Raw genomic sequence first — 25,329 nt, 5'->3', positions numbered from 1 at the left:
GTCATGCATCCCATCCCCCACCTCCTACACAGGTGGCCAGTGGGGCGCGTGCCCCCCCAGCGCAGGAGGCCTGCGGGAGGCACGCGCCCCCCCCCAGCACAGGCGGCCGTTGGGGGTGCGCCCCTCATCCCACCGCATGGGCGCTCGGTTGGTGTGCGGCCCCTCTTGTGTGGGCGGCCGGAGGGTGCCTGCTTTCCTCACAGCCGCCATCCTGGCTCCAAGAATTCTCTCCAGACCAAGTCCACCTTGTGGCAGTGTAGTGGCTTCACTGTACCAGTCTTGAGGAGGGCCGGTGCCCAGCATCCATCCTGGGTGAGGGAATCCATTCGTTCCGGCTGTGGAAGCCACATGGAGCTTCAGTGGCTGTGCGGTGCACCGAGGGCTCTGCAAGGGCGGGGGGTTGGGAGCCACGAGACTCACCCATTTCTCCTTGGGAATTCTTGAATTCCTGTTGTTGAGCCTCGATCTTCACTGAGGGCCAGTCATCAACTGTTTAAGTGTTCAATTATCAATAAGCCGAAGTCTGTGGAAGGCTATAATGGCCCTGCTTTAAGTGGTTCGCTGCTCCTGCAGCTCACCACGCTGTCTCTGCCTCTGCTGCCATCTTGGATCTCCCCTTGCTCTGTTTTGATGAGAGAAATTATTTAATAGAAAGTTAATTTGCCCAAAATGAAGACTGCATAGTAGAGTGGGCTTGGGGGGAGAGATTGTATAACAATGAAAGAATTTTTCTTTTACTTTTCAAAGAGAAGAGTGTACTGGGGTGGGGGAGAGGTGGGAACGGAGAAAAGCGCAACAATGAATTAATGGAAATCCAAAGTCTCTGTAAACTTTCATTAAAATGAATTTAAAAACACATACCAAAAAAAGCCAATTTGCTGTGTGAACTTACACTAAACACACAAACAAACACACAGGCTGAGAGAGACAGAAAAAAGTCTTGGAGGGGCTCTATCTAAAACATAATCTTATTCCCTCACTTCACATGTGACTCCTCTTTAATTCACCTCTACACTTCCATAGTTCCTTTTGCTAATCTCTATGTCATAGCATCTCCCACTCCATATTGAAATGATCTGTTTGTATGTCAAGTTCTCCCTGAGGGCTGGAATTTCTACTGACTCATTGCATTATCCCATGCCTAGAATCAAGTCAGGCATAACCAGGGGGTGGGGGGAATGACTGTTGGGGAAAAAGTGAATTAAATTGAAATTTGAACTGAGTTTTTTAAAAGCAAGTAGATTGTAAACAAGGAAAGATGGTCCATGAATAGATTGAACTAAAGCAAGAGAAAAATATATGAATGAAGACTGACAGGAAGGAGTATCTGGTCTTGCTAAAATGTGGGGAGGGAGTAGGAAGGGCTTATTCCTGTAAGGGCAACATTTTAACAAAAGGAGAGAGAGCTTTTGTTAGCTTTCCCCAGTTGTTTCCACATATGTATACTTCCCCCTGGTGGGAAAAGAGCTACATTCTGTGAACAGAAACACAGAATCTATTTTATGGAAGGAACTCAAATGCAATCTAAACATCTCTCTTTACAGTGAGGGAAGCCTGAGGGGTTAGAGATGAGAACAAAGAATGAGAACTTATAAAACCCAAGTCATTTTACTCTCAATTTGCTGCTTCCTCTCCCATGAACTAAAGGTTGTTGCTGTTATGTGCCATCTAATCACTTCCAACTCATAGCTACCCTAAGTACAAGAGCCCTAAACCCTGCTCTATCCCGTGCCAACCTCACTGTCTTTGACACCTACTCCCATTACTGTAATCACTGAATCGATTAGTCTCTTCGAGGGTCTTCCTCTCGTATGCTGTCACTCCACCCTCCCAAACATGATGTCCCTCTCCAAGAACCAGTCCCTCCTTGCAACATGCCCAAAGTATGTCAGACAAAGCTTCAGAATCCTTGCCTCCAAGGAGCATTCCAGCTTCACCCTCTCCAAGGCAAACCTGTTCATTTTCCTAGCAATCCATGATATATTCAATACTTTTCTCCAACACCACAGCTCAAAGGCATCAATCCTCCTTCTATCATTCCTAGTCATTGTTCAACTCTCTGATGCATAGCATGTAATTGCAAAGACTACAGCTTGGATCGGGCACACCTTAGTCTTTAGCCTGACATCATTGCTCTTTGGTACTCTGGAGAAGTCCCTGACAGTTGACTTTCCCAGTTCAATTCATCTCTTGATTTCCTGGTTGCTGTTACCAAGAGTATTGATTGTGGAGCCACGCAAACAAAAACTGTTAACAATCTCAGTCTCTTCACCATCCATAATGATGCTGTCAATTGGCCCAGTGGTGAGAATCCCTGGACCAACACCTAAAACTAATAAACATTGGCACACTTTCTCATTTACTTCATATATTTTCCTTTCTTTTTAAACCTTTCCCTAATTTCCTTCTCTTACTTGCCTCTGTATTGTTTCTTTTGTGGGCATTTCCAGTAGATCTTATTTTGTAGAACAATGTTAAATTTCTAGAAAAATTGTGGAGAAAACAGTTTCCATTCCTCAACTCCTCCCTGTGCATTCTTTCTTCTATTAACTTAACATTTTGTATTCCTACTGTATGTTTATTACAACTGGTGAACTAATACTGGTATTTTAATAAATTTTTTGGTGAAAATATGTACAATCATTAATTAACCCATTCAACAATTTCTGCATGTGCATCTCAGTGACAATGATACCTACTTATTTCACCATTTCCCTTATCTCTGTCCGGGTTACTTCACCACTGTCATCTTAGACTTCCTGCTCTTAAAGCCATCTTCTGTGCTTTAGGGCTTCTGTGCTATAGTGTTGTTCACTAAATCAGTTTACATGAAGGGGCCCTGGTGGGACAATGGTTAAGCACTTAACTCACCAGTTCAAACCTACTAGCTACTCTAAAGGGAGATCTAGTGGCTTGGTGGGTAAGGAATTAGGCCTCCAACTCAAAGGCAGGCTCTTCTGACATACCAGTGTCTCCTCATGAGAAAGATGGGCAGGCTCCTCCTGTGCGATTTACAGCCTCTGAAAACCTGCTGGAGTGTCAGCTGTGAGTTTGTTCCAATTCAACAACAATGAGTGAGTGACTGTAGGAGAAGAGATCTGCCAGTCCACTGTCCATAGTTCAAACCTACTAGTGACTCTATAGAACAGACCTGGAAGTCTGCCCCCATAACAATTACAGCCTAGGAAAAAAACCCTCTGCGGCAGTTCTTTGTCATCTAGGGTCACTATGAGTCAGAATCTATGCAATGGCACACACACACATACAAATCTCATAGTTTACATTAGGACCCAACCTCTGCTGTAAGTTGTATGGATTATAACAAATGCTTATTGTCATATATCCACCATTACAGTATCATAGAGAACTCCCCTAGAAATGCCCTGGGTTCTACCTCCTGACAATCACCAGTCTTTTCATTCAGTGACACAGCACACAATCTTGTAGGTCAGCAAGTTGGGCTAAATTCAGCAGAGTTGTTTTGACCTTGACTGGATTCATTTACAGGCCTGAGATCACCTGGGTCCTTGATAGAGCAGCCTCTATCTGGCTGGTTTATTTCCGTTCCAGGTGATCTCTGATTCCCCCTACAGGCTATGTCAGGTATGTTCACATGGATTCTCATTGTTGCTGTTGTTGTTAGGTGCTGTCGAGTCAAGCACAACTAATAGCTACCCTAGGAACAACAGAAAGAACCCTATTCTATCTTGTGCTACTCTCTCAATCTCTGACATACGTAAGCTCTTTGAGGCAGTCACTGTGTCAGTTCATCTGGTTGAAGGTCTTCCTCTCTTTTGCTGACCCTCCATCTTTCCAATGATGATGTGTCTCTCCTAGCAACACACCCCGGGTATATGAGACAAAGCTTCACCAGCCTTGCCTCCAAGGAGCACTCTGGCTGCACTTTCTCCAAGATATATTTGTTGGTTCTTTTAGCAGTCAGTCCATGGGCTATCTAGTACACTTCTCCAGCACCACAGCTCAATGGCATCAAATCTTCTTCTGTCATCCTTATTCACCATCTAGTTCTCAGAGCATAGCAAGTTATTGAAAAGATCATGGCCTGAATCAGGCATACCATAGTCCTCAAACTGGCATCATTACTCCTCAATAATTTGGAGAGGTCTTTCTCAGTGTAATATGTTTCCTGACTGCTGGGGCCAAGGATATTGACTGTGGATCCAAGTAAGATGAAGTTGCTGACAGTTTCAATTCTTTCTCCATCTATAATGATTTTGCCTGTCAGTCCAGTGTTTAGAATTTTTGTTTCCTTGACATTAAGAAGAAACCCAATGGAAAGCTGTATTCTTTGATCTCCTCAGCACACAACAGGTCACATGGATGACTCAACAAATTTTCAAGAGAAAGAGCTGAAACATCTTGAAGTATAGGCATGTGGTTTTTGTGTGCCATTGAGCTGGAACCAACTCACAGCTGACCCTCTGGTGGGTGTTCAGAGGCAGTAAATCACTCAGGAGGAGACAGCCCATCCTTCTCCCACAGAAAAGCTAGTAGATTTGAACTGTGTGGTTTTGGAATTGCAGGGCAGCTTCTTACAACTAGGTCACCAAAACTGGTGTTATTTCTTCTGCTGTATTCTACTGGGTAAAAAAGGTCACAAGGCCAGTCCACATTTAAGGACAACAGCAATAAATGTTATTATCATTTGATGGTAGAACTGCAAATCACATCTCAAATAATTCAGGGAGGATAAAGATTGTGGCAGTTTTGTCGGTTACTGAATTCACTCTCCTACCATAATTATTCACATTCTTGTCATAGGCAGAATATGCTCATCTCTATGCCAGGACCAGCTCCCACACCAAATGCTCTTCCAATTACGTTATCAGGCTCAAAGTTTAACATCTCATGATCTCCATCAGATTTGTATGTGACTTGATGGATATTACATTTCTTGATCACTTAAGGATTAAAAGGCAGATCATTTGCTTTCTACACAAATATACAATGAGGCAGATGCAGGAGAACTTTAGTGAACAATTCTGTCCTAAAAAATGGAACAAGGAAAAGCACATAGTCATCTATAAACATAGCCATTCTAAATGTTAGTGAGGCAAAGTTTCCCACGTCCCTAAGCTTGGGAGATGGGTTATACCATCGCCAGGTCCAGCTTTTACTCACTGGGGAGACTTCTTGTCATTGATCTCTGTGGTCTACCCTCTCTGTCTTCCTTGGATACTGACGAAAAAGAGTCCTTACTGGAACTTGTGTATTAGCTATAATAATTTCAGTCCCTGTTAGTCCAGAGTTGCTTATATAGGAACTAATACTGATACAGAGAATTTTTTTTATTTTGTTTTTTGTTTTTACAGAGAATTTTTTTTTATTATGGGCTTGCTACATATCTGATTTTAATCAGCTTTAGATATAATGGTTGATGTCAAATGGATCTTGGCTAAAAGCAGATAATCACACAAAGATGTTTATTTGAGTTTTATAGATTATACAAAGGCATTTGACTTGGTGGATCATAACAGGTTATGGCCAGCATTGAGAAGAATGGAAATTCTAGAATACCTAATTGTGTTCCTGCAAAACCTATACCTAGACTGAGAAGCTATTGTCCAAACAGAACAGGGAAACGCTGCATGGTTTAAAACCAGGAAAGGTGTGCATCTCCACAACCATTCAGTCTGTATGCTGAGCAAATAACTTGAGAACCTGGACTCTATGAAGAAGTATGTGACATCAGGATAGAAGGAAGACTTAGCAACAATTTTCATTATGCAGAAGACACAATCTTGTTTGCTGAAAACGGAGAGTCTAGCTTGAAAAACAGCCTTTAATATAGACTCCTCTCAACATCAAGAAAATGAGAATTCTCACCCTTAGGCCAATGCAACATCATGATAGATGGAGAAAAGGTTAAATTTGTCAACACATTAATTTTTAGCAGTAGTTAAGAAGTAAAAATCCACATTGCACTGAGAAAATATGTTGTCAAAGATATCTCCAAAGTACTAACAAGTAATGATATCATTTGGAGACTAAGGTGGACCTGATCCAAGTCATGAACTTTTCAATTATTTTCTCTACATCTGAATGTTGGAAAATGGATAAAAGTATGATTGAAGAATCAAAGTCTTTGAATTGTGCTGTTGGAGAAGAGTACTGAATATTCCATGGACTGAAAAATAAAGAACAAACAGTTTATCTTAAAGGATGCTCCTTTGAGGCAAAGATGGTGAAACTTTGTCTCATATACTTTGGGAATGTTGTCAGGAGGGATCTGTCCCTGGAAAAATACATAATGCTGAGAAAGGTAGAAGGCCAGGGGAAAAGAGGAAGACTCTCAACGAGATGGATTGACAGTGACTTTAACAGTGGGCTTGAGTGAGCATATCAGAGATAATGAAATGGCACAGGACAGGGTAAAGTTCAGATCTGTTGTTCATAGGGTTACTATGAGTCACAGTTGACTAAATTACACCGAACAACAACAACAACCACCATAAATATTAATACACAATTTTAAACTATTTTTAGAGATATATATATATATATCTGAACTTGATTCCTTCTGTTTTGGGATTAGGTTTCTATGGATTCACTCTCTAAAAGTTTTGAGAAGCCCTTTGTCTGGGGTCCTATTTTTGTTGTTGTTGTTGTTATGTGCCATTAAGTCTCCTGTGACTCATAGCAACCATATGCATGATAGTTCTGAAGGCTGCCCATCCTGAACCAGTCTCATCAACACTGACACACCTACCCCTATTGCCCCAGTCACTGTGTCAATCCATCTTATCCAGGGTCTTGCCTTCTTGCACTGTCCCTCCACCTTTCCAAGCATGACATCCTGCTTCAAGAATCACCTTAATTATTTCAGAAATTTTTCAGAAAGTGTTTTATAGCCAGGCTTTTAATGAGCTCTTTATCTCTGGGTATATTTTATTATAATAAATCGTTTGTTGGCTGAAGAGTCTCAAGAGGAGAGGTTTCTTCCTAAATTAGTAATTAACACTCATCTGTTGTTTGCTGTATATTTTGTTTGCAGATAGATCAGTTCTCCTTTATGATTATAGGGTGATTACACACAACTAGGAGCACTTAGCCAACACAACATTCTTTAGCAAATCAAAAGGCTCGTTAAGTCCTTTTTCAATCTTCTAAGCTATGAGATGAATTGACACCACAGCTGCAAAAATGGGCTCAAATACAGCGATGATTGTGAGGATGGCACAGGACAAGGAAGTGTTTTGTTCAATTGTCCTTAGAAGTCAGTGAGTCAGAATCGACAACACCTAGCAACAAGAACAAACTTACCACAGGCAACTGATTTGCCAATTGTTTTGCTATTATAGAATAATTTTTTCCAGTCTCCACAATTTCCTCACCACTTTTTTCAGACTAAGCTTGTTTTCCATATTTCCTGACTCCACCCATTCCCTGATCCCAAAACCAATGCCATGAATTTTAAGATTTGATTAAAGGTAACATCTCCTTTTCAAATATAAATTTCTTTAGCAGCCAAATTTCGCTGTGAACCAAACTACCCTAAAACTTAGTAGCTTCAAACAACCCCTCTTTCTGTATCTCTTCATTCTGCTGAGTGGTAATTTGGACTAGACTCAGCTGGGTGGTTCTTCTGGTCTTAGCTGAGTCCTTGTCTATGGCTGAGGCCATCTGTCTAGTTGACTGGGTGTTAGTTTAGAATAGCGTCTTCTCAACAGTTTATCATATTCAAGACTCTCAGTGAGATGCACTGACAGAGTGGACCTGGCAGTGTTTCTGTTGTGTAGAGGTAGCTTAGAGTTGGAGCTGCCTCAGTGACTTGGCAACAACAATAACATTCTATACATGCCAACAAGTCAAGTGGCAAAGATGTAAGGCATAAAGATAAAACACTTTTGTATCTACCGCTGAGAGAAAGAAATGTGATTTTCTCAATATATTTTAAATATGCTGTATGATTCTCTTCCATACCTACTCAATCTCCATACCTATTAACTCTGCATGCTGAGGAAACCATTTGAGAAGCTGGACTCTATGAAGAAGAGGGTGGCATCAGGATTGGAGGAAAACTCATCAACAATCTGCAGTAACAACAGATGATACAAACCTGCTTACTGAAAGTGAGGAGGACTTAAAACACTACCTTGCAGAAGATTCAAGACTATAGCCTTCACTATGAACATGGAGAAAGCAAAATCTTCACCACTGAGCAGATAAGCAACATCATGATAAGTAGAGAAAAGATTGAAATCATCAACAATTTCGTCTTACTTGGATCTAACCATTATCAGAATAATATTTTTTAAAAACTTAATCCCATCATTCTGCTTAAAACTGCTCAGCTAATAAACAACAAAACTGCTCAGCTGTTTCCTATTGGATTCAGAAGAAAATCCAAACCCATTAAAGCAGTAGTCCTTAACCATCTGACTACAGTTTAAATGTCATGCCTTTTTATGGGGGTTTTGTTTTTGTTTTTTGGGTGTTATTTTTTTTTTTTTGTCATCTATCATCAGGACACCACACTTTTCTCAAAACTTATTATTGAGTTTTGACTGGCTTTCATAGCACCTCTCTCTTGATGACATATATATCTGTTGTCATTGACTATTAACTGTGGTGACCCCGTGCCCAAGAACTAAGTTTCTAACTGAAAGTGTGGCAGTTTGAACCAGCCAGCCACTCTTTGGGAGAAAGATGTGACGATCTGCCTCCCAAAAGACTATAGCCTTGGATACCCTGCTGGCAATTCTACTCTGCCCTATAGCATCACTGACTCTGAATCAAGAAGATCAAATGTCCTTCTGCATTCTTTGCTGTATCACTGAGGGCCACACAGCACATAGCACCTTAGGTGCTCAACAATGGCTCAATTTATTTATATATATCTGGAGAGAGGATGAAAGGCACCCAAGCATTGAGGACTCTCCTTCATAGGGTCGCTATGAGTTGCCTGCGACTCGACGGCACTTAACAACAACAACAGATGATAGGTAGGTAGGTAGGTAGGTAGAGAGAGAGAGAGAGAGAGGCTCTGGTATCAAAGAGAAACTCCACAAAATGTCCCTAGTGTATGTGAGGAAGTTATAAGGTTGAATTTCTTTCCTAAGGAACAGACATGCTGCATAAAATCCGTGATATGGAAAAATAGAGATGATTTCTAAATTCCACCAGGGGGTACTATGAGAATGCCTCAGATTTCTCCTGAAAATTTTATATTTCTTTGGTGTTTTAGTAAGCTCCCGATGCACTCCATTGGATAAAGCTTTACTTGAAACATCTGTGAGTATAAATTGAATTCACTAGACCCCTGTTGATGTCCTTTTTGTGCTCATAGAAGTTCTTCAACTTAAAAATCATCAGAAGAGTTTTCAGAAGCATGATCTAATTTATCTTCTCCATCAATCTTTGGTCTCTAGGAAACTGTTAATGAGGGCTTTAAGGGCATAAAATAAAAATACTGAAAGCTGAAGAAAAAGAGACCCAAATTATATGTGACAGAAGAGTTAATGAAACCATTGCCAGCAGGTAATTAAAATTAGAAGAGAATCTAGTGATGTTATGTTGTTGTGTACCATTGAGAACCAACCCAATCCAACAGGCTTTCAGACGCAGTAATCACACAGGAGGAGATTGCTCATCCTTCTCCTGTGGAGCAGCTGGTGACCTTGAAACACGTACCTTCAGGATTGCAGCTCAGCTTCTTGCCATTAGGCCACCAGAGCTCCCTACTGATGTTATGGATCTAGCTAAAGAGATCTCCAGACAGAACGTCAAAAGCATTAACTGTTTTGTTTTTTTTTCTGCCAGAGATCTGTCTATTTGCTCTACTGAAATAACAGAGTTGCTGTGATGATGGGCATTGGGCCACAGGTGTGTCAAACACCATAATTGGCTATCCATCATGGGCCATGTTTGGAGCTCCCTGATTGATTCAGGTTTGGAAGCAGGACTGGCATCCACTTCCTAAACTACGTGTCTCTGGAAAGTCTATAAACTTGGAGAAATTATGATAGTTATAGAAAGGCTTCAGGCCTTTGTTCATCTTCTGTTTATATATGTATCCTTCCCTCATGTGTATTCAGTCTATATGGTGGAAAAATCATTCAAGAAGTTAGACTCTGAAGAAACATGTGGCATCAGAATAGGAGGAGATTGAAGAAGCAGTGGAATGCTCCGAGTTGGGCTTTTTTGGATTGTGAGAGCAAATGAAAATTCATGATTATGGAGGAATTTGGAATGACAGAGCTCATGGAATTTGAACCATGCTTTGGTTCTTAAACTCAGGCCTGGTTTTAATTGTTTTCGGTCAAACATTCTTCTAGGTTGTATAGCACTGGTCTGTCCATTTGTTATGCAGAGATAACTCATGGTTGCTGTAATGCTGAACACTGTGACACTGATGTGTCAAATGTGATAATGGTTACCCATGGTGGACAGTGTTTGCTGGAGCTCCCTGATTAAAACAAACTTGGAAACAGAAGTGGCACCCACTTCCAAAATAGCTAGCCTCTGGAAACTCTATGAACCTGGAGAAACGATGTAAGTTATACAAGTGTTTAGGTCTTTCATTCATAGGGTCACTATGAGTTGCATACGACTAGATAGCACTTAACAACAACAACAACAACCAGTGCATATAAAAAAGAAGAGATGAATCACAGAAGAAACTATTATTTCCAAGCACAATTTAGAGGAATATATAAAAACCCCAGGATAGTCTTTTCAACAAGCAAAAGTTTCTGAAATGAAGAAATAAGTAATGGTAAAGAACAAATTCAAGGAATATTGTTGCTTGTGGATTTTAAGATTCATTACTTGGTTAAGATGGTCTATGCAATAAAGTTACTAAAGGGTGTGGCTGGAAGACCCTTGGGTGACATTTTAGGAATATTTAAGTGCTTGCCTAGGGGAACTTCTAAGAATCCTCAGGCTGTGCCTTTTAAACTCTCCGTGCTGGGCAGAGGGCGCTATGGTGGCCTAGAGGTTATCAATATGACAAATGAGAAAGAGAAGTATATTCAAAGTATTTGGGTTTATATTATAAATATCTTACGCATTTAAGAACACATAAGGATATAGAAGTACTTAGGCAATAGTAGAGGGATCTCTGGTTGTCTAGGGCTATGGAGTTGCACTGCTAGTCCAAGGGTATGTGGTTCAAATCCACCAGGTTGCTCCATGGGAGAATAGGCAATCTGCTCCTGTGCTATTTATTGCCTCAGAAAACCTCAGAGGGTCAGCCATGAGTCAGCTCTGCCTTGACCAGTACACAACATGACAGCAATAGGCAAGAATAGAAGAGTTCTATTGGCTTAGTAGTAGGAAGTTACACTTCCAATTCGAAGGCAGGTGATTTGAATCCACCACTTGCTCCGTGAAAGAATGATGAGCAGCTCCTGTATGATTTACAAAATCATAGAAATCCTAGAAAATCAGCTAGGAGTTAGTTCTGACTCAATGGCAAAGAATATCTGCTAGGTAAGAGAGTTCTTTGGGAATCTAGGGTATGCTTTATTAGGTATGCTATTTAAATAGAAAAACAAGGTTTCCAAGAAACTCAAAGCTATTGTAGTACACCATACTAATTCCCAGTCCAAGTTAGAGAAAGGCAAGTCTTGGAAAGAAATATAAATGAAGGTTTTGTCTAATGGAGTGAACTCCAATACAATTCATAGGAAATCCGCAATCATTTTAAGATATATCAATCAGAAGCATTGCCAGCTCAAGATACATGGGACAGAGACAATGCAAAACGAAAAGATGCCTTTGGATACATTTATTCTTTATTATTAGCATAAATTTAGTGGCTTAAAAAATATAACTATTATTTTGCATCTCTGAAGTAAAGTTTGAAATGAGTTTCACTGGGTTACACTCAAGATGTCTGCATGATGCATCTTCAAGGATATGAACATGTACGGCTAAGCACAATTGATAACAGTGCATCCAAATTCCAAAATCAGTCTCCACACTAGTCTATGTGTTTCCTATTGCCAAAGGGGCCCTTTAGAATAGTGAGAGAAGATCTTCACCCTGAAACCTACAGCGTCCCTTTTCAGCAGGAAGTAGCTAAGAGAATACGCCGTCCCCTTTTCCTTATAAACCAGGGTGAAATTCTCTCAGGGAGGAGTGGTAGGGAATGGCAATTAAAGAAAAAAGATGTCTGTCAGGTTGTTTTCCTTCTGGAAACTTTAGGGGAGGTTTGGGGGGGGGAATATTTTTTTTCCTAGTAGCAAATTATTGTTAAAACAACTGTCACAAATTTTCCAAATATATATGACCATTTGAATGCATAACCAATCTTGCCTCAACTTCACTCTGTCAAGGGCTATTAAAAAGACTTGTTAAATTAGGGGACTTGAAACTTAAATTTCAAAAGCTTCATGGTAAATCTTCTTCTAGTCATGACTAAGAACATGGAATTTAAAGCCATACTACCTGAGTTCAGTTCCCTGTTCTACCAGTTAATAGCCATTTTTGTTGATTGTGTGGTATTACAAATTAAGATTTCCAGAAACAGATGTTGAGAGGAAGTTTTGGGGTACAACATGTTCATTAAGGATTAATGTTTATGAAAAGGAAGGAGGTGAAATACGTAAGAGCAGAGAACCAAGTCTAGGAGGCCTGATCAAGGTAACAGGAATACTAGCCAGACCTAGTCAGAGTTGTCTCTTGCTGAACCTAAATGGCTGCGTCTTTATTCTCTTAAACCACTTAGTCAAGAGATGAGTGCTGCATGGGCAGAACATGCCCTAGGGAAAGTTTGCTCTCTGCTCCAAGTTAGACACTCAAGAAACTAGACAGCTGGACTCTTCTGACCAATTCTCTACAGCTTTGTGTGTGTAGCACACTATCCTTTAAATGGGGATCTGATAGGCACATCTCCATGTCCACCAGAAACAATGACAAACTGGAGCAAGCTTGCACCTGTTTGCAAAACCAAATTATTAGCATCTCTATCCAACTGTCCAGGGATCTTCTGTTAGTTTGTCATACTGTGGTGTCTTGCATAATACTGTGATGCTAGAAGCTATGCCTTTAGTATTTCAAACACCAGCAGAGTCAGCCATGGTGGACTGGTTTCAGTGGAGCTTCTAGACTAAGATAGGAAGAAGGCCGCTTACAAAACATTTCACCAGTGAAAGAAAACCTTATGAATGCCAACAGAGCATTAGCTGCTACAGTGCTAGAGGATGAACTCTTCAGGTTGAAAGGAATGAAAATACCACGTGGGAAGAGCTGTCACCTCAGGGTCTACAGTAATGACATGTCTAGAGTAAAATTTCCACCCAGTGAAAGATTATACCTTACTAATGAGGCATGGTTCTAAAGAAGAAGAAACAGCTGCAAATGTTCATTAATAACCTGCATCCTGGAAAATTGGGAATTTATCAAGAATAAAATGACATGCATGAAGATTGGCTTCCCAGGCATTAGTGAGATGAAACGGACTGGTCTACCATGCCATGAATGACAAATGGAAGAGAAATTGTATTACATTCATCATGAAAAAGAACACTTTAAACTCTACCCTGAAGCACAACACTGTCAGGGAATAGGATAATATCCAAAGGCACATAAGGAGATCTGTTAGCTTAACTATTTAGTCATATTTAGATGCTGATCCCTTAAGTAAAAGATAAAGAAATTGATAATTTCTACCAACTTCTCCCATCTGAAATTGATCAAACATGCAGTCAAGATGCATTGATAATAATAGCTGGTGATTGTAATATAAACATTGGAATCAAAGGATTAGTTGTTGTAAAATATGGTCTTGGTAATAGGAATGAGGCCGGAGGTCACTTGAAGATGGTGCAGAATAGAGCAAGGTCCTGATCTCCTATTCACAGGATTACTGAGTCACAGCCAACTTGACAGCACCTAACAGCAAAATTCCATCCGTATGCTGAGCAAATAATGCAAGAGGAATGTGGCATCAGGATTTAAAGAAGACTCATCAACACCTGCAATGTGCAGCTGACACAACCTTGCTTGCAGAAAGTGAAGAGGACTTGAAGCAATTATTGCCAAAGGTCAAAGTCCACAGCCTTCCATCTGGATTACATCTCAACATCAAGAAAACAAAAATCCTCGCTACTGGACCAATAGTCAACATCATGACAGATGGAGAAAAGGCTGAATTTGCCAACAATTTCATTTCACTTGGATCCACAATTAACCTCATGGCAACAGCAGTCAAGAAACCAAAAGACATGTTGCATTGGGAAAATCTGCTGTTAAGGATTTCTCCAAAGTGCTAAAGACAAGGATATCAATTTAAAGATTAAAATGCCTGATCCAAGGCATTGTCTTTTCAGTTACTTGCTATGCATCTGAAAGTTATACATTGAATAAGCATGATAGAAGAAGAATTGATGACTTTGTATTGTGGTATTGGAGGAAAGGACTGAAGATCTCATGAACTGTCAAAATAACAAACAAGTCTGTCTTGAGGAAGTGCAACCGGAGTGCTCCTAGCGACTAGGAAGGCTAAGATTTGTTTCACTTATTTTAGGCATGCTGTCAGGAGATATTAGTCCTCAGAAAAAGGCACCGTGCTGGGAAAGATAATAGGTCAGAGAAAGAGGGGAAGACCCTCAAGAAGATTGACACAGTGACTGGAATTTCAGGCAAGCACGTTGGATATTGACAGAAAAACGTAGGTTAGGGCAAGGTTCTGATTTGATGTTCATAGGATCGCTATGAGTTGTAGTCGACATGGCAAGCACCTAACAACAACAACTAATCATAATAAAGATGTGTGGAACAGCTCTAGGAGTAACTCAACAGCCAACTTGTTGCCCTTGATGTAGAAGTGACTCACAGCTCTCCTTCAACGGGTGTTCAGAGGCTGCAGATCGCACAGGAGCAAACTACCTTACCTTGCTCCCACAGGGCAGCTACTGGATTCCACCTGCCTGACTGGGTTGGTAGATCAACTCCTTAATCACAGGCCAGCAAACTTCTCTCTTGTAGGGTGGTGGTGTTGTTACGTCGGAACTTCCTCATAGCTGACCCTCCAGTAGCTTTTTAGAGGCAGTAAAACACACAGAAGGAGATTGCCTTCTTTCTCCCACAGAGCAGCAGGTGCATTAGAACTGCAGAGCTGTTGGGTAGACTACTGCAACCTTCTCCAGTGGAGCTGCTGGTGGTTGAATCACCACCTGTTCCCTTACCAAATTAATGCTTTAACTACTGTTATCAGAACTCCTTTATATTAGCTTCATTCCAATGAATTCAAGGCCCACGCTTGCCTCAGTTTCCTCACATGCGAAATAAGCATAGGTGAAACGCCCTTCTGGGGCTGTGATTGCGTGAAGCGCGCGCCAGGCAAATCACCAGCAACTTGAAGAGCTGGGAGGCAGGAGGGCGGCGCCTGAGGAGGGCGTGGCGCTGGGGGGCTAGCGGGGCGGGGCGAGGCCGAGAGATGGGGCGGGCCGGGCCGCGTGGGGCGGGTTGCGGAGGGGACGCGAGCGTGCGCGGGCCATGGGGCTCGCGGCTCTGCTGGCCGCGCTGCTGGCCGCGCTGCTGGCGCTCGGGCCCGGAGGTCCAGCGGGGCCCGCGGCGCTGGGGGACACGTTCTCGGCCCTGACGAGCGTGGCGCGCGCCCTGGCGCCCGAGCGCCGGCTGCTGGCGCTGCTGCGGCGCTACCTGCGCGGGGAGGAGGCGCGGCTCAGGGACCTGACCAGGTGAGGACGGGAAGGTGGGGCGACAGGAGAGGGAGAGGCTGTCACAGCGTGAGACACAGTGGTCCAGGGTGGGAAATGACTCTGTGGCAGAATGTGACTCCAGCCCTGTCACTCTCCGTGTGTCTCCATACTCACATTCACATGGTGAGACTGAGGCGTGAGATGGGGAGTCACTTTGAGAACTTTGATTGATGACCCTGGACCCTGTGTGGTAATTGGGAAACTGTGATCGAGTATGACCCCAAAGGCATATTGGGGCTGTCCCACTCTGTGTAGTGTCCTAGCCTCCCATTATGTATAAAGTGACACCCCTTGATCCAGTGTTACACAGTAAAGTTGATACACCGTGGAAAAGTGTGAGATGTGACTCTGAAAGTATGATCCAAGTCACAGTGATATGAGAAACAGTGGAACCAGGAATGACCAAGGGACTGTAACATACAATGGAGAGAGTATGACGATGCTGTGGGCTTACAAATGTTGGTTTTGTGAGCCACCAGTGTGAACAGAAACTTTGAGAAACCATGTGGCCCAATGAATTGCTGTTTTGTGAGTCAGGGGAAGTTTTATGGTTTTGTGTGCAATGTAAGCATCATTGGAATTGGATGGGCACCAACCCCAGAGATCTCATGCCATGCACATAGAGGATACTGAGTAACAAGATGTAATAGGAATAATTTATTTATTCAGCACATACATATACAGAGTGTAGCTGTGCTCCATGGAATTTTCTGTGGCTGATTTTTCAAAAGTAGATCTCATGCCTTTCTTTTGTGGTTCAGGGTAAACCTGAACTGCCAGCTTTTTAGTTAGCAGCTGCATACTTACTTAACCATTTGCTCCTTTAGAAAGAAGTGTGATAAGTGCTCCTTGGATGCTGGATAAATAAACTGAGATGTTAAATATATGTAATGATCTTTAACACCAAGAAAAAATGCAAATCACTATCCTTGCTGCTAGTAAATATTGTTTATGTAGTCCAATGCTCAGCTCGTGTTATTTGCCTGTACAGTCAGCAAGCTAGCGCTCCACATTGAAATAAAATACTACAAGATTTGGCCCCTAGGGCAATATAAGCTTGTATTGACTTTATCAAACTATTAAAGATGACTAACTGCATATGATCCCGTATTTACATGTTACGCTTTCTCTTGGAATGTGAGAATTCTTACAACACTGTGTTATGAGAAACTATGATTTCTCACAGTGTTATGAGGAAAGTAATAAATCGCTTTTATATGACCCTTCTCACCATGGTTTTGCGGTTCTTACAAAATGTTTGGGTGGGAATATGAAAATAAGTTACTTGTGACTCACCAAGGGATCTGTAACACTTTCTCCTCATATGAATCAGGTGCATGGAGCCTTTGTAGAGGTGAAACCATACAAATATGGTATACAGAACCCTACTGAGAGGTGGGCTAGAAAAAAGAGCCAAAGGGAACCTCACTACCATTGAGAAAGAAGAGCGAGCATAGGACCCAGTGTTTTCATGCCAAAAACCTCCTTGACCCATGAGACAGAGAGAGTTGTAACATTGAAAATGACACACAATGCAAGATGATTAGAAGCAGCATCAGAGAAACAACAGTAGCAAACTTAGGAGACCAGCAGAAGATAGTACAGTGGGCATGCTGATACATGGAACAGCTTTGGGCAGGAGGTTTTGGGGCAGAGTGGGTTGTCTGCAGATGCTTGTTAGTGGAGCTGGGTTTGCCAACAACACACAGCACATATGAGCTGAATGCTTTTGAATAGAAGGCCTCCAGGCAGACTGGAGGCCATGTGGACACATATTGGCAGAACAGAACCAGACCAAGAGGACAAGAAGCCAAAGGCCAGAGAGAGGTTTGCCTATGGTCACAACTGAAAAGAAACTGTCCTTATCAAAGAACTATATCCTAAATCTTCCTGAGTCTGAATTGTAAACTGTTATTTCCCTAATACTTGCATTATGGTTAAATCACAGATCCTCCAGTGGGTTATCAGAGGTTGTAAAATCACACAGTCAGAGGTTGCACATCTTTCTTCCTTAGAGCTGCTAGTGGATTTGAAATAATCACCTTTAGTTTGCCAGTGCGAAGCCCTCAGCACTATTTTGTTATTGTTGTTAAGTATTGTCAAGTTGGGTACGACTCATAGCAACCCTATGACCAACAGATCTGAGCCCTGTCCTATCCAGTGTCATCTGCATTGTTTCTGACATATTTGCACCCATTGCTCTAGTCACTGTGTCAGTTCATCTTGTTAAGGGCCTTTCTTATTTGCCAAGCCTTCAACTTTCCAAGAATGATGTACTTTTTCTTTTTTTGTTAATTTTTAATGAAAGTTTACAGAGACTGAAGATTTCCATTCATTCACTGTTGCACATTTCTCCCTGCCCACCCCCTCCCCCCAAATTCACTCTTCTCCTTGAAAAGTAAAAGAAAAACTCTTTCATTGTTATGCAATCCCTCCCCTCAAGTCCACTCCACTGTGCAAACTTCATTTTGGACTCCAGTCATGACAATAATACCCAATCACGTATACCTTTTAAACAGTTCTCTCCCTCATCTGTTTCAATGCAGTATACATATTCATCCCCTCCTTCTCTGTCTTCCCTCAACCCTGATGCCACTCCCGTTTTACAACAGTGGCCCTATGCAGTATTTCTCCTTTTGTGACTGAGCTATTTCACTCAGCATAATGTTCTCCAGGGTCACCTATTTTGTATAATATTCCATGAGTTCCTTGTTTTCCAGTGCTGCATAGTATTCCATTGTGTGACAGTTATGCCAGAGCTTCTCTACCCATTCATTTGTTGGTGAGCACTTGGGTTGTTTCTAGCTCTTTGCTATTGTGAACAAAGCCTCAATGAAAACATGGGTGTGCATATATCTGCTTGGGTGGCAGTTATTGTTTCTTTAGTATTCCCAGTAGTGGAATTACTGGGTCAAATGGTATCTCTATTTGCAACTTATTGAGACAGCACTATACAGCCTTCCATAGTGGTTGCACCATTTTACACTCCCACCAACAGTGAATAAGGGTTCTGGTTTCTTCACAACCTCGCCAGCATTTGATGTTTGCTGTTATGTTAAATGTTGCTATTCTTACTGGGGTGAGATGATATATCATAGTTGTTTTATAATGCCTTTTTTCAAGGAATAACTTCTAACAATATACCTCAAGTATGTGAGACAAAGCTTGTCATCTTTGCTTTCAGGAAGCATTATGGCTGCGTTTTCTCCAAGATGTATCTATTTGTTCTTTTGGCTGTCTGTGGGATATTTGGTATTCATATTGAGTACTGAGACAATCAAGAGTTATCTCACAATGCACTGTTTATAAAATGGAGAGTGAGTGTGATTCTATGGATTATGCCAATTCTGGGATAAGGGAGAAAGAATGTGTGTTTGGCACTGTGACTGTGGGAAAGCACACGTACAAGAGACTGTGGAAGGTGTGTGAGGGATCTTCTTTGTTACTCAATGGTGACCAAATAAGAATATAAATTGATACTTTCATAGCTTGCATGTAAGCATGTTTATATATTGTTCGCTGGTTTGAAATAGTGTAATGAATGTATGTGTGTGTGTGTGTGTGTGTACATATATATACACCTCCAAGACATACCTTGGGTGTGTTGTTAGGAGGAGCTTTTCCTTTGAAAGGCACATTATGTTTGGAAAGTGTCCCTACTGCTTTTTATCTGCTATATCAGGACCAAAGACCAAGCATGTCCTGAGACTTACTTTGTGAGAGGCCACACTGCATAGTGGTTAAATGTTTGGATTCATGAGTTGAACAGACCACTGTTCTTATCCCTGACTCTAATCTTAGCAGATTCTTTTATCTCGTAAAGACTTAGTTTCCTATAAAATTATGATACTAGCAGAAGAAATTTTTAAAAAAGCTATGTAAAGGCCTTTATTGTTCTGCTTAAAATGCATTCATGCTGGGCATATGGTAGCAGTTTATGTTGTTCTTTAAGAGAGTTTAGTAAAACTCATCCCACTTTTGGCTTTAAGTATTAAGATTCTGAAAACTTAGATAATAATAATAATAAATTAGGAAGGATTATAGATTGTTTTCTTGTAATCAAGAATATAAATGAGGTAGTGCTGTACATTTAGTTTATAAATTTAACTTGATACTGTGTTGATTTTGTCATTCTGTTTCCAGTCAATATTTTAAAGCCTTGTGAAATGTTTACCTTTTAGAACAAAAATTTTGACAGCCCCTGCTCATTTTTCTATATTCCTTGCGTGGTGATCTTACATAATTTGAGATTATATTCAAGGATCTTAATTTATATTCTTAAAATTTTGAGATTCAGAAAGGAAATATTTCTTAATATTGAAATTGTTTCCTACTCAAGGTAATGAGTGAAAATTACTCTAATTATAGTTAACCAGGGAGCTCTGGTGGCCTAGTGGCAAGAAGCTGTACTGCAATCCCAGAGGTACACTGTTCAAATCCACCAGATGCTCTGCTAGAGAAGGAGGGGCAGTCACCTCCTGTACCAGTCAGATCTGATCTGACGGTGTATACCCACAAAAAAGAATAATAAATCTTTTTAAAAAGTGCAGTTAACCGCTAGATTTTTGTTTATTTTATTTCCTCTTAAATTATCACAACAGTAAAAAGTGGTACCAGCAGCAATTATCTGTATTAGTAATTAATTATTTAGGATATTTCAAAATAATTGAGGAAGCCATGTCTGAATTCCAAAGGAAAATCATATTGAATTGAAAGAGCACATGTTTTGTGGTTGGATAGCCTTCCCAGTCTATGCTTAATGCAGGGATTGAGTTATAAATTTTATGTGCAGATTCTTGAGGGAAAAGATCTGATTTTCCACTCTCAGGAGCATGTATTAGAGTTTTAAAAAGCCATTTAAGAAACTCTGAGGTTTGAGTTCAGCATCCAGTAACTTGGTCTCTGGAAACCAAGTATTTATGCAGAGACTGGGCATAAAGCCAACGTTTAAATTCCAAACCAGTCTCAGATATTAGTTGATAGGGTTGGGGTTTTTTTCCTTTGTGTTGCAGGAAAATGACATGTCTGGACAATCTATGGAATTGGTGAGTTGCAGGAAAGAGTAAACTATGGCCTGAAGAAACCTTAATGCAAAGTGGATGTGATGAGAACAAGGCAATGATTTTGAGCTGATGGATGGCTTCAGGCATTGTTCCACCTCTCTGCCTCTGTATCTCACTTTCCTCTAATACCTACTAAACATTCGTCTTCAGGCACTAAATGAAGAATTTATTTCTTCATTTGTGAAAGAGGTGTTGGAAAGACATGGTAGAGTATTCATCCTGAAAAGATTCACAGAGGTCTTTTAAAGTAGACCAGTTCTTTCATTCTACAGAAGGGAAGATGGAAAGATAGTTGGAGGCTGGACCAGGAGGAATCTTGGGTCTCCCCTTATCTCCTTCCTGCATGACTGAGAGTCTTATAGAAGCACTGCCCCGTCAGCCTCAGTTGTTCCTGGACACGAATTCTTCAGGCTGGATGCAAGCCCACGTCTCTGCTCATTATGGGTTGGGTTGTTTTTTTTGTTTTGGTTTTTTTTCTTTCTTCATCTAGCAGTGGAATATCTTTCACTAAGTAGTTCCATATGGAGCTGAAGAAGGAAATAATGGGCAGTTAAAAAAAAGCCCTCTCCTTGGAGGTGGTTTAGTTTCAAAATCCTAAAGAAGCAGGCCTGAGCTGCCCTGTCATTTGGATCAGAAACAGCCTGAGACTTGCCAGACTTCAGGAGGGTTTTTGTTTGTTTGTTTTTCCATCCAATGGCATCTAAACACTCAATCCTTAGTTTATGTATGAATGAAACTGTTAACCTCCTTGGAAGCAATGTGAGGCAAGTCATCTATTTCAGGCCGTTTCTCCATTAAGGGCCCCACCCTTGAGAAATTCTGATAGCAGATTCTGCTTCCAGGGGTTAAAATTCTCTTACCAACCCCACTTGTCTTTGCTCTCATTCCTTCCCACTGTGGAAGGCCTCCACATTGCCCAAGGACTTCTATATCTTCACTAGTTCTTAAACACTTAAGCTGTAACACATAAATCCAAATCCTTTTCACGCTCTTTTTGAGCTCTGGTGGCCTTGTAGGTAAGAACTTGTATTGGAATCTCAGAGGCAGGTGGTTCAAATTTACCAGCTGCTCTACAAGAGAAATATGAGCAGTCTCCTGCTGGAGGGTCAGCTATGAGTCATTTCTGACTGTACAGCAATGAGAGAGAGATTATTGATAACTTTAAAGTTTTTAAAATGTAAGTCCTGTTAGTGTGTTAAAAATGGAATAACTGCTGCCTTTAAATTTTTTTTAATGAGTTTAGGAGTTTTTCATAAAAAAGTTAGAATACGGAGGGGGATGGAATAACCAGGAGACGAGACAAAATTTTTGCCAATAAGATATCTAAGGAGAAAAGGAATTAACTAGAAGGATGATCACTTCAGACTTCATAATTTATGATCCTTTTTGGTGAATGCTTCCAGGCTAGAAAGGTTGGAAGCATGCTAGACAAACCCAATTATTCATTCTCAGAGTAATCTCAACAGTTTCTACATAGTCTGCTTCCTAAATAACCCTTTGATCCATCCTCTTCACTGCCACTGTTGATGCTAGATTTTCACTGTCTCTTGCCTGCAGTTTTGAAATAAACTCCTAACAGGCCATTCTGTCTCCAGTTTCTTCCATCTCTGAATCATCCACGTTACCCTCTCCACAGATTTCTAAAAGTAAACAAATCCTAGTCTGTGCCGTTTCCACTAAAACCATTGGTGGCTTCTGATCGCACACTACTACCTCCTGTGAGCTTATTGTACTGTGGTTGCTTTCTTACTGCTGTAATCCTGGAAGCTAGACTACCGTTTATCAATACCAGCAGGGTAGATAGTCTTCAGAGCTAGGAAGAGAGGCCTGACAATCTTCCAAATCCTGCCAGTGAACAAAAAAAAATGTTTCTTGGAGAAAGTGTGGCTGGAGTGCTCCTTTGGAGGCAAAGATAGTGAAGTTTTGTCTCACATAATTTGGGCATGTTGTTATTGTGTGACATCAGTTGGAACTGACCCATCACTGACTGTCTAGCAGGTGTTATTTTTTTAATTATTATTAAATTTTATTAGTTTTAATGAACATTTACAGAGATTTTGGGTTCTCATTCACTCATTGTTGTACTGTTTTCTCTACCCTCCTCCCCAGTTCGTTCTTCTTCCCCCTCCCCCCGAATGTCTGTTTTAATTGTCCAGTTGCCACAGTGCTTGTCAAAGCCAGTTCTGATTAATCTCCTTTGTCAGTGTGTCCTTTGCCATTCCCTATCACTCCTCCCTGAGAGAGACTTCACCCTGATTCATAAGGAAAAGGGGATGGCATATTCTCTTAGCTACTTCCTGCTGAAAAGGGACGTTGTGGGTTTCAGGGTGAAGATCTTCTCTCACTACTCTAAAGGGCCCCTTTGGCAGTAGGAAACACATAGACTATTATGGAGATTGATTTTGGAATTTAGATGCACTGTTATTAATTGTGTGTCTAGCAGGTTTTAAGAGGCAGTTAATCACATGGGAGGAGGTTGCCCATCCTTCTCCTGTAGAGCAGATAGTGGATTTAAACTATATGCTTTTGGGATTGAAGCTCAGCTTCTTTCCACTAGGCCACCAGAGCTTCCTTATTAGGAGGGGATGCTCCTTGGAAAGGGACATTATGCTTGGAAAAGTGGAGGGTCAGCAAAAGAGAAGAAGACCCTTAGTGAAATGGATTGACACAGTGATGACAGCAGTAAGCAGTATGTCAGATGATAAGGATGACACAGGAGAGGACACGGTACGGATCTGTTCTTCATATGATTGCTATGAGTCACACTCAAATTCATTTGCACCTAACATCTAGAACAATTACCTGCCACCACCCATCTAAGAGTTTATTGTACTCTAGTTGTTTTCCTATTGCTGTGATGCTAGAAGCTACCAGTAGATCAATACAACACGGCAGACAGCTTTTCAGGGATAGGAAGTCTGGTCTGGCCACCTTCCAAAACATGCCAATGAAGACTTTCTGGGTCACAATAGAATACTATCTGAATTGTTTGCCTTGATTATGTCATCAGGAGGAGTCAGTAACTAGAGCAAGACATCATACTTGATAAAGCAGAGGACTGTTAGCATAATAGCTCCATGATGGACTTAGATGTAGTGGCCGCTATGAGGAGGACACAGGCCAGGTGATGTTTTGAATTTGAATTGGAGTGAACTCTAGGGCAGCTAACAACAACAATAGCAATTTGTACTGAGGGTGAAAGCCAAACTCCTCAGCAAGGTCTCTAAGACTGCTGCCTTCTCAAGTTGATCTGATACCTATCTGCCCAAATAGACATTGTTCCAGCAGTGCTGAGCTGTTTGTAATTCCTCTTATGTTTTAACCTCTGCCTGGAAGGAAGTCTGCTCTCTTCCTCATTATTTGTGTTCACTGTTCAAGTCTCGGTGTATTGTCTCCTCCGTGAAACTGTCTCTGACCTCCTTTGACCTAATTAAACACCTTCTCGCTAAACTCCCTTAGGCTTTAATCATATTCAAGTTTTGTTCCTAGTTCACAAAAAAGTAGCTTTTATCCATTTGTTCACAGAAGTATTTATTGGGCTCTGGTGGCCCAGCGGCACAAAGCTGCACTGCAGTCCTGAAGGCATGTGGTTTGAAGTCATCAGCTGCTTCTTGGGAGGATGGGCAGTCCACCTCCTCTGCAATTAACTGCCTCTGAAAACCCACTGGAGGAACAGCTATGGGTCTGTTCCAACTCTATGGTATTCAACAAAAATGTATAAAGTGATAAGAAAAAGTTAATTTCTCACCTATGAAATCTTTGAGCATTGACCTCCATCTTGCCTTTGTATGGCCAGTATCTAATGAACAGTCTGACATCAAGCAAGTGACCAGTCTAGAATGACTTATCTGATAAACAATTATGTGCCAAGTCAGTGTGCCTTTGTTAGCCTCCGTTGACCCAACACTTACTTCTTTTCCTTCTGTGTTCTTGTTCCATAGAGAACAGTAGGATAAAAATCAGCTATGAACCTATACTTTAGAAACAGGTGAAATTAAGTTCATATATTGGCTATCTTGTTTACTTGTAGCTTTGTACATTTCCTTTTCTGTGAAATGAGCATAATGAAGTCTACTCCAGAGCTTGTTGTTGTTCTATACCATCAAGCCAGAACCAATTCATAGCTGACCCTTCAGTGGGTTTTCAGAGACTGCAAATTGCACAGGAGAGTGTTCATTTTACTTTGTGATGAACTTGAATCATGTACGTTTGGATTGGCAACACAGCTCTTTACCTACTGGGGCACCAGGCTCTAGAGGTTTTGTTATTATGTACCATTAAATCAGAACCAACTCATAACAGAACCTACAGTGAGTGTTCAGAGACTGTAAATCACCTAGGAGGAGGTAGCCCATTTTTCTGCTGAGGAACAGCTAGTGGATTTGAACCACATGCCTCTAGATTAGCAGCACAACTCCTTACCACCAAGCCATGAGAGTTCCCTCCAGAGGTTATTAATGGGAGTAAATAAAGCTCACATCATATGACTTACTAAGTATTAGCTATTCATATTTTAGGAGCCCTGATGGTATAGTATAGTATAGTATAGTATAGTATAGTATAGTATAGTATAGTAT

At 41.1% G+C, this 25,329-nt stretch overlaps 1 protein-coding gene across 1 annotated transcript in view; it reads left to right on the top strand.

The window, feature by feature from the left end:
• The first annotated feature begins 15,407 nt into the window (after positions 1-15,407).
• P4HA3 (prolyl 4-hydroxylase, alpha polypeptide III) overlaps positions 15,408-25,329 on the top strand; it is a 56,338-nt gene continuing 46,416 nt past the window's right edge. Inside the window, exon 1 of the mRNA XM_006885576.1 lies at positions 15,408-15,668. Within this exon, the coding sequence (XP_006885638.1) occupies positions 15,466-15,668 (203 nt within the window). The 5' untranslated portion in view covers positions 15,408-15,465. The remainder of the gene's footprint in view (positions 15,669-25,329) is intronic.

This window comes from Elephantulus edwardii, unplaced genomic scaffold, assembly GCF_000299155.1.
Source record: "Elephantulus edwardii isolate Elephantulus edwardi_28Jun2011 unplaced genomic scaffold, EleEdw1.0 scaffold00044, whole genome shotgun sequence".
NCBI lineage: Eukaryota > Metazoa > Chordata > Mammalia > Macroscelidea > Macroscelididae > Elephantulus > Elephantulus edwardii.
The sequence above is the reverse complement of the archived record's forward strand: the minus strand, read 5'-3'. Positions and strand labels throughout refer to the sequence as shown.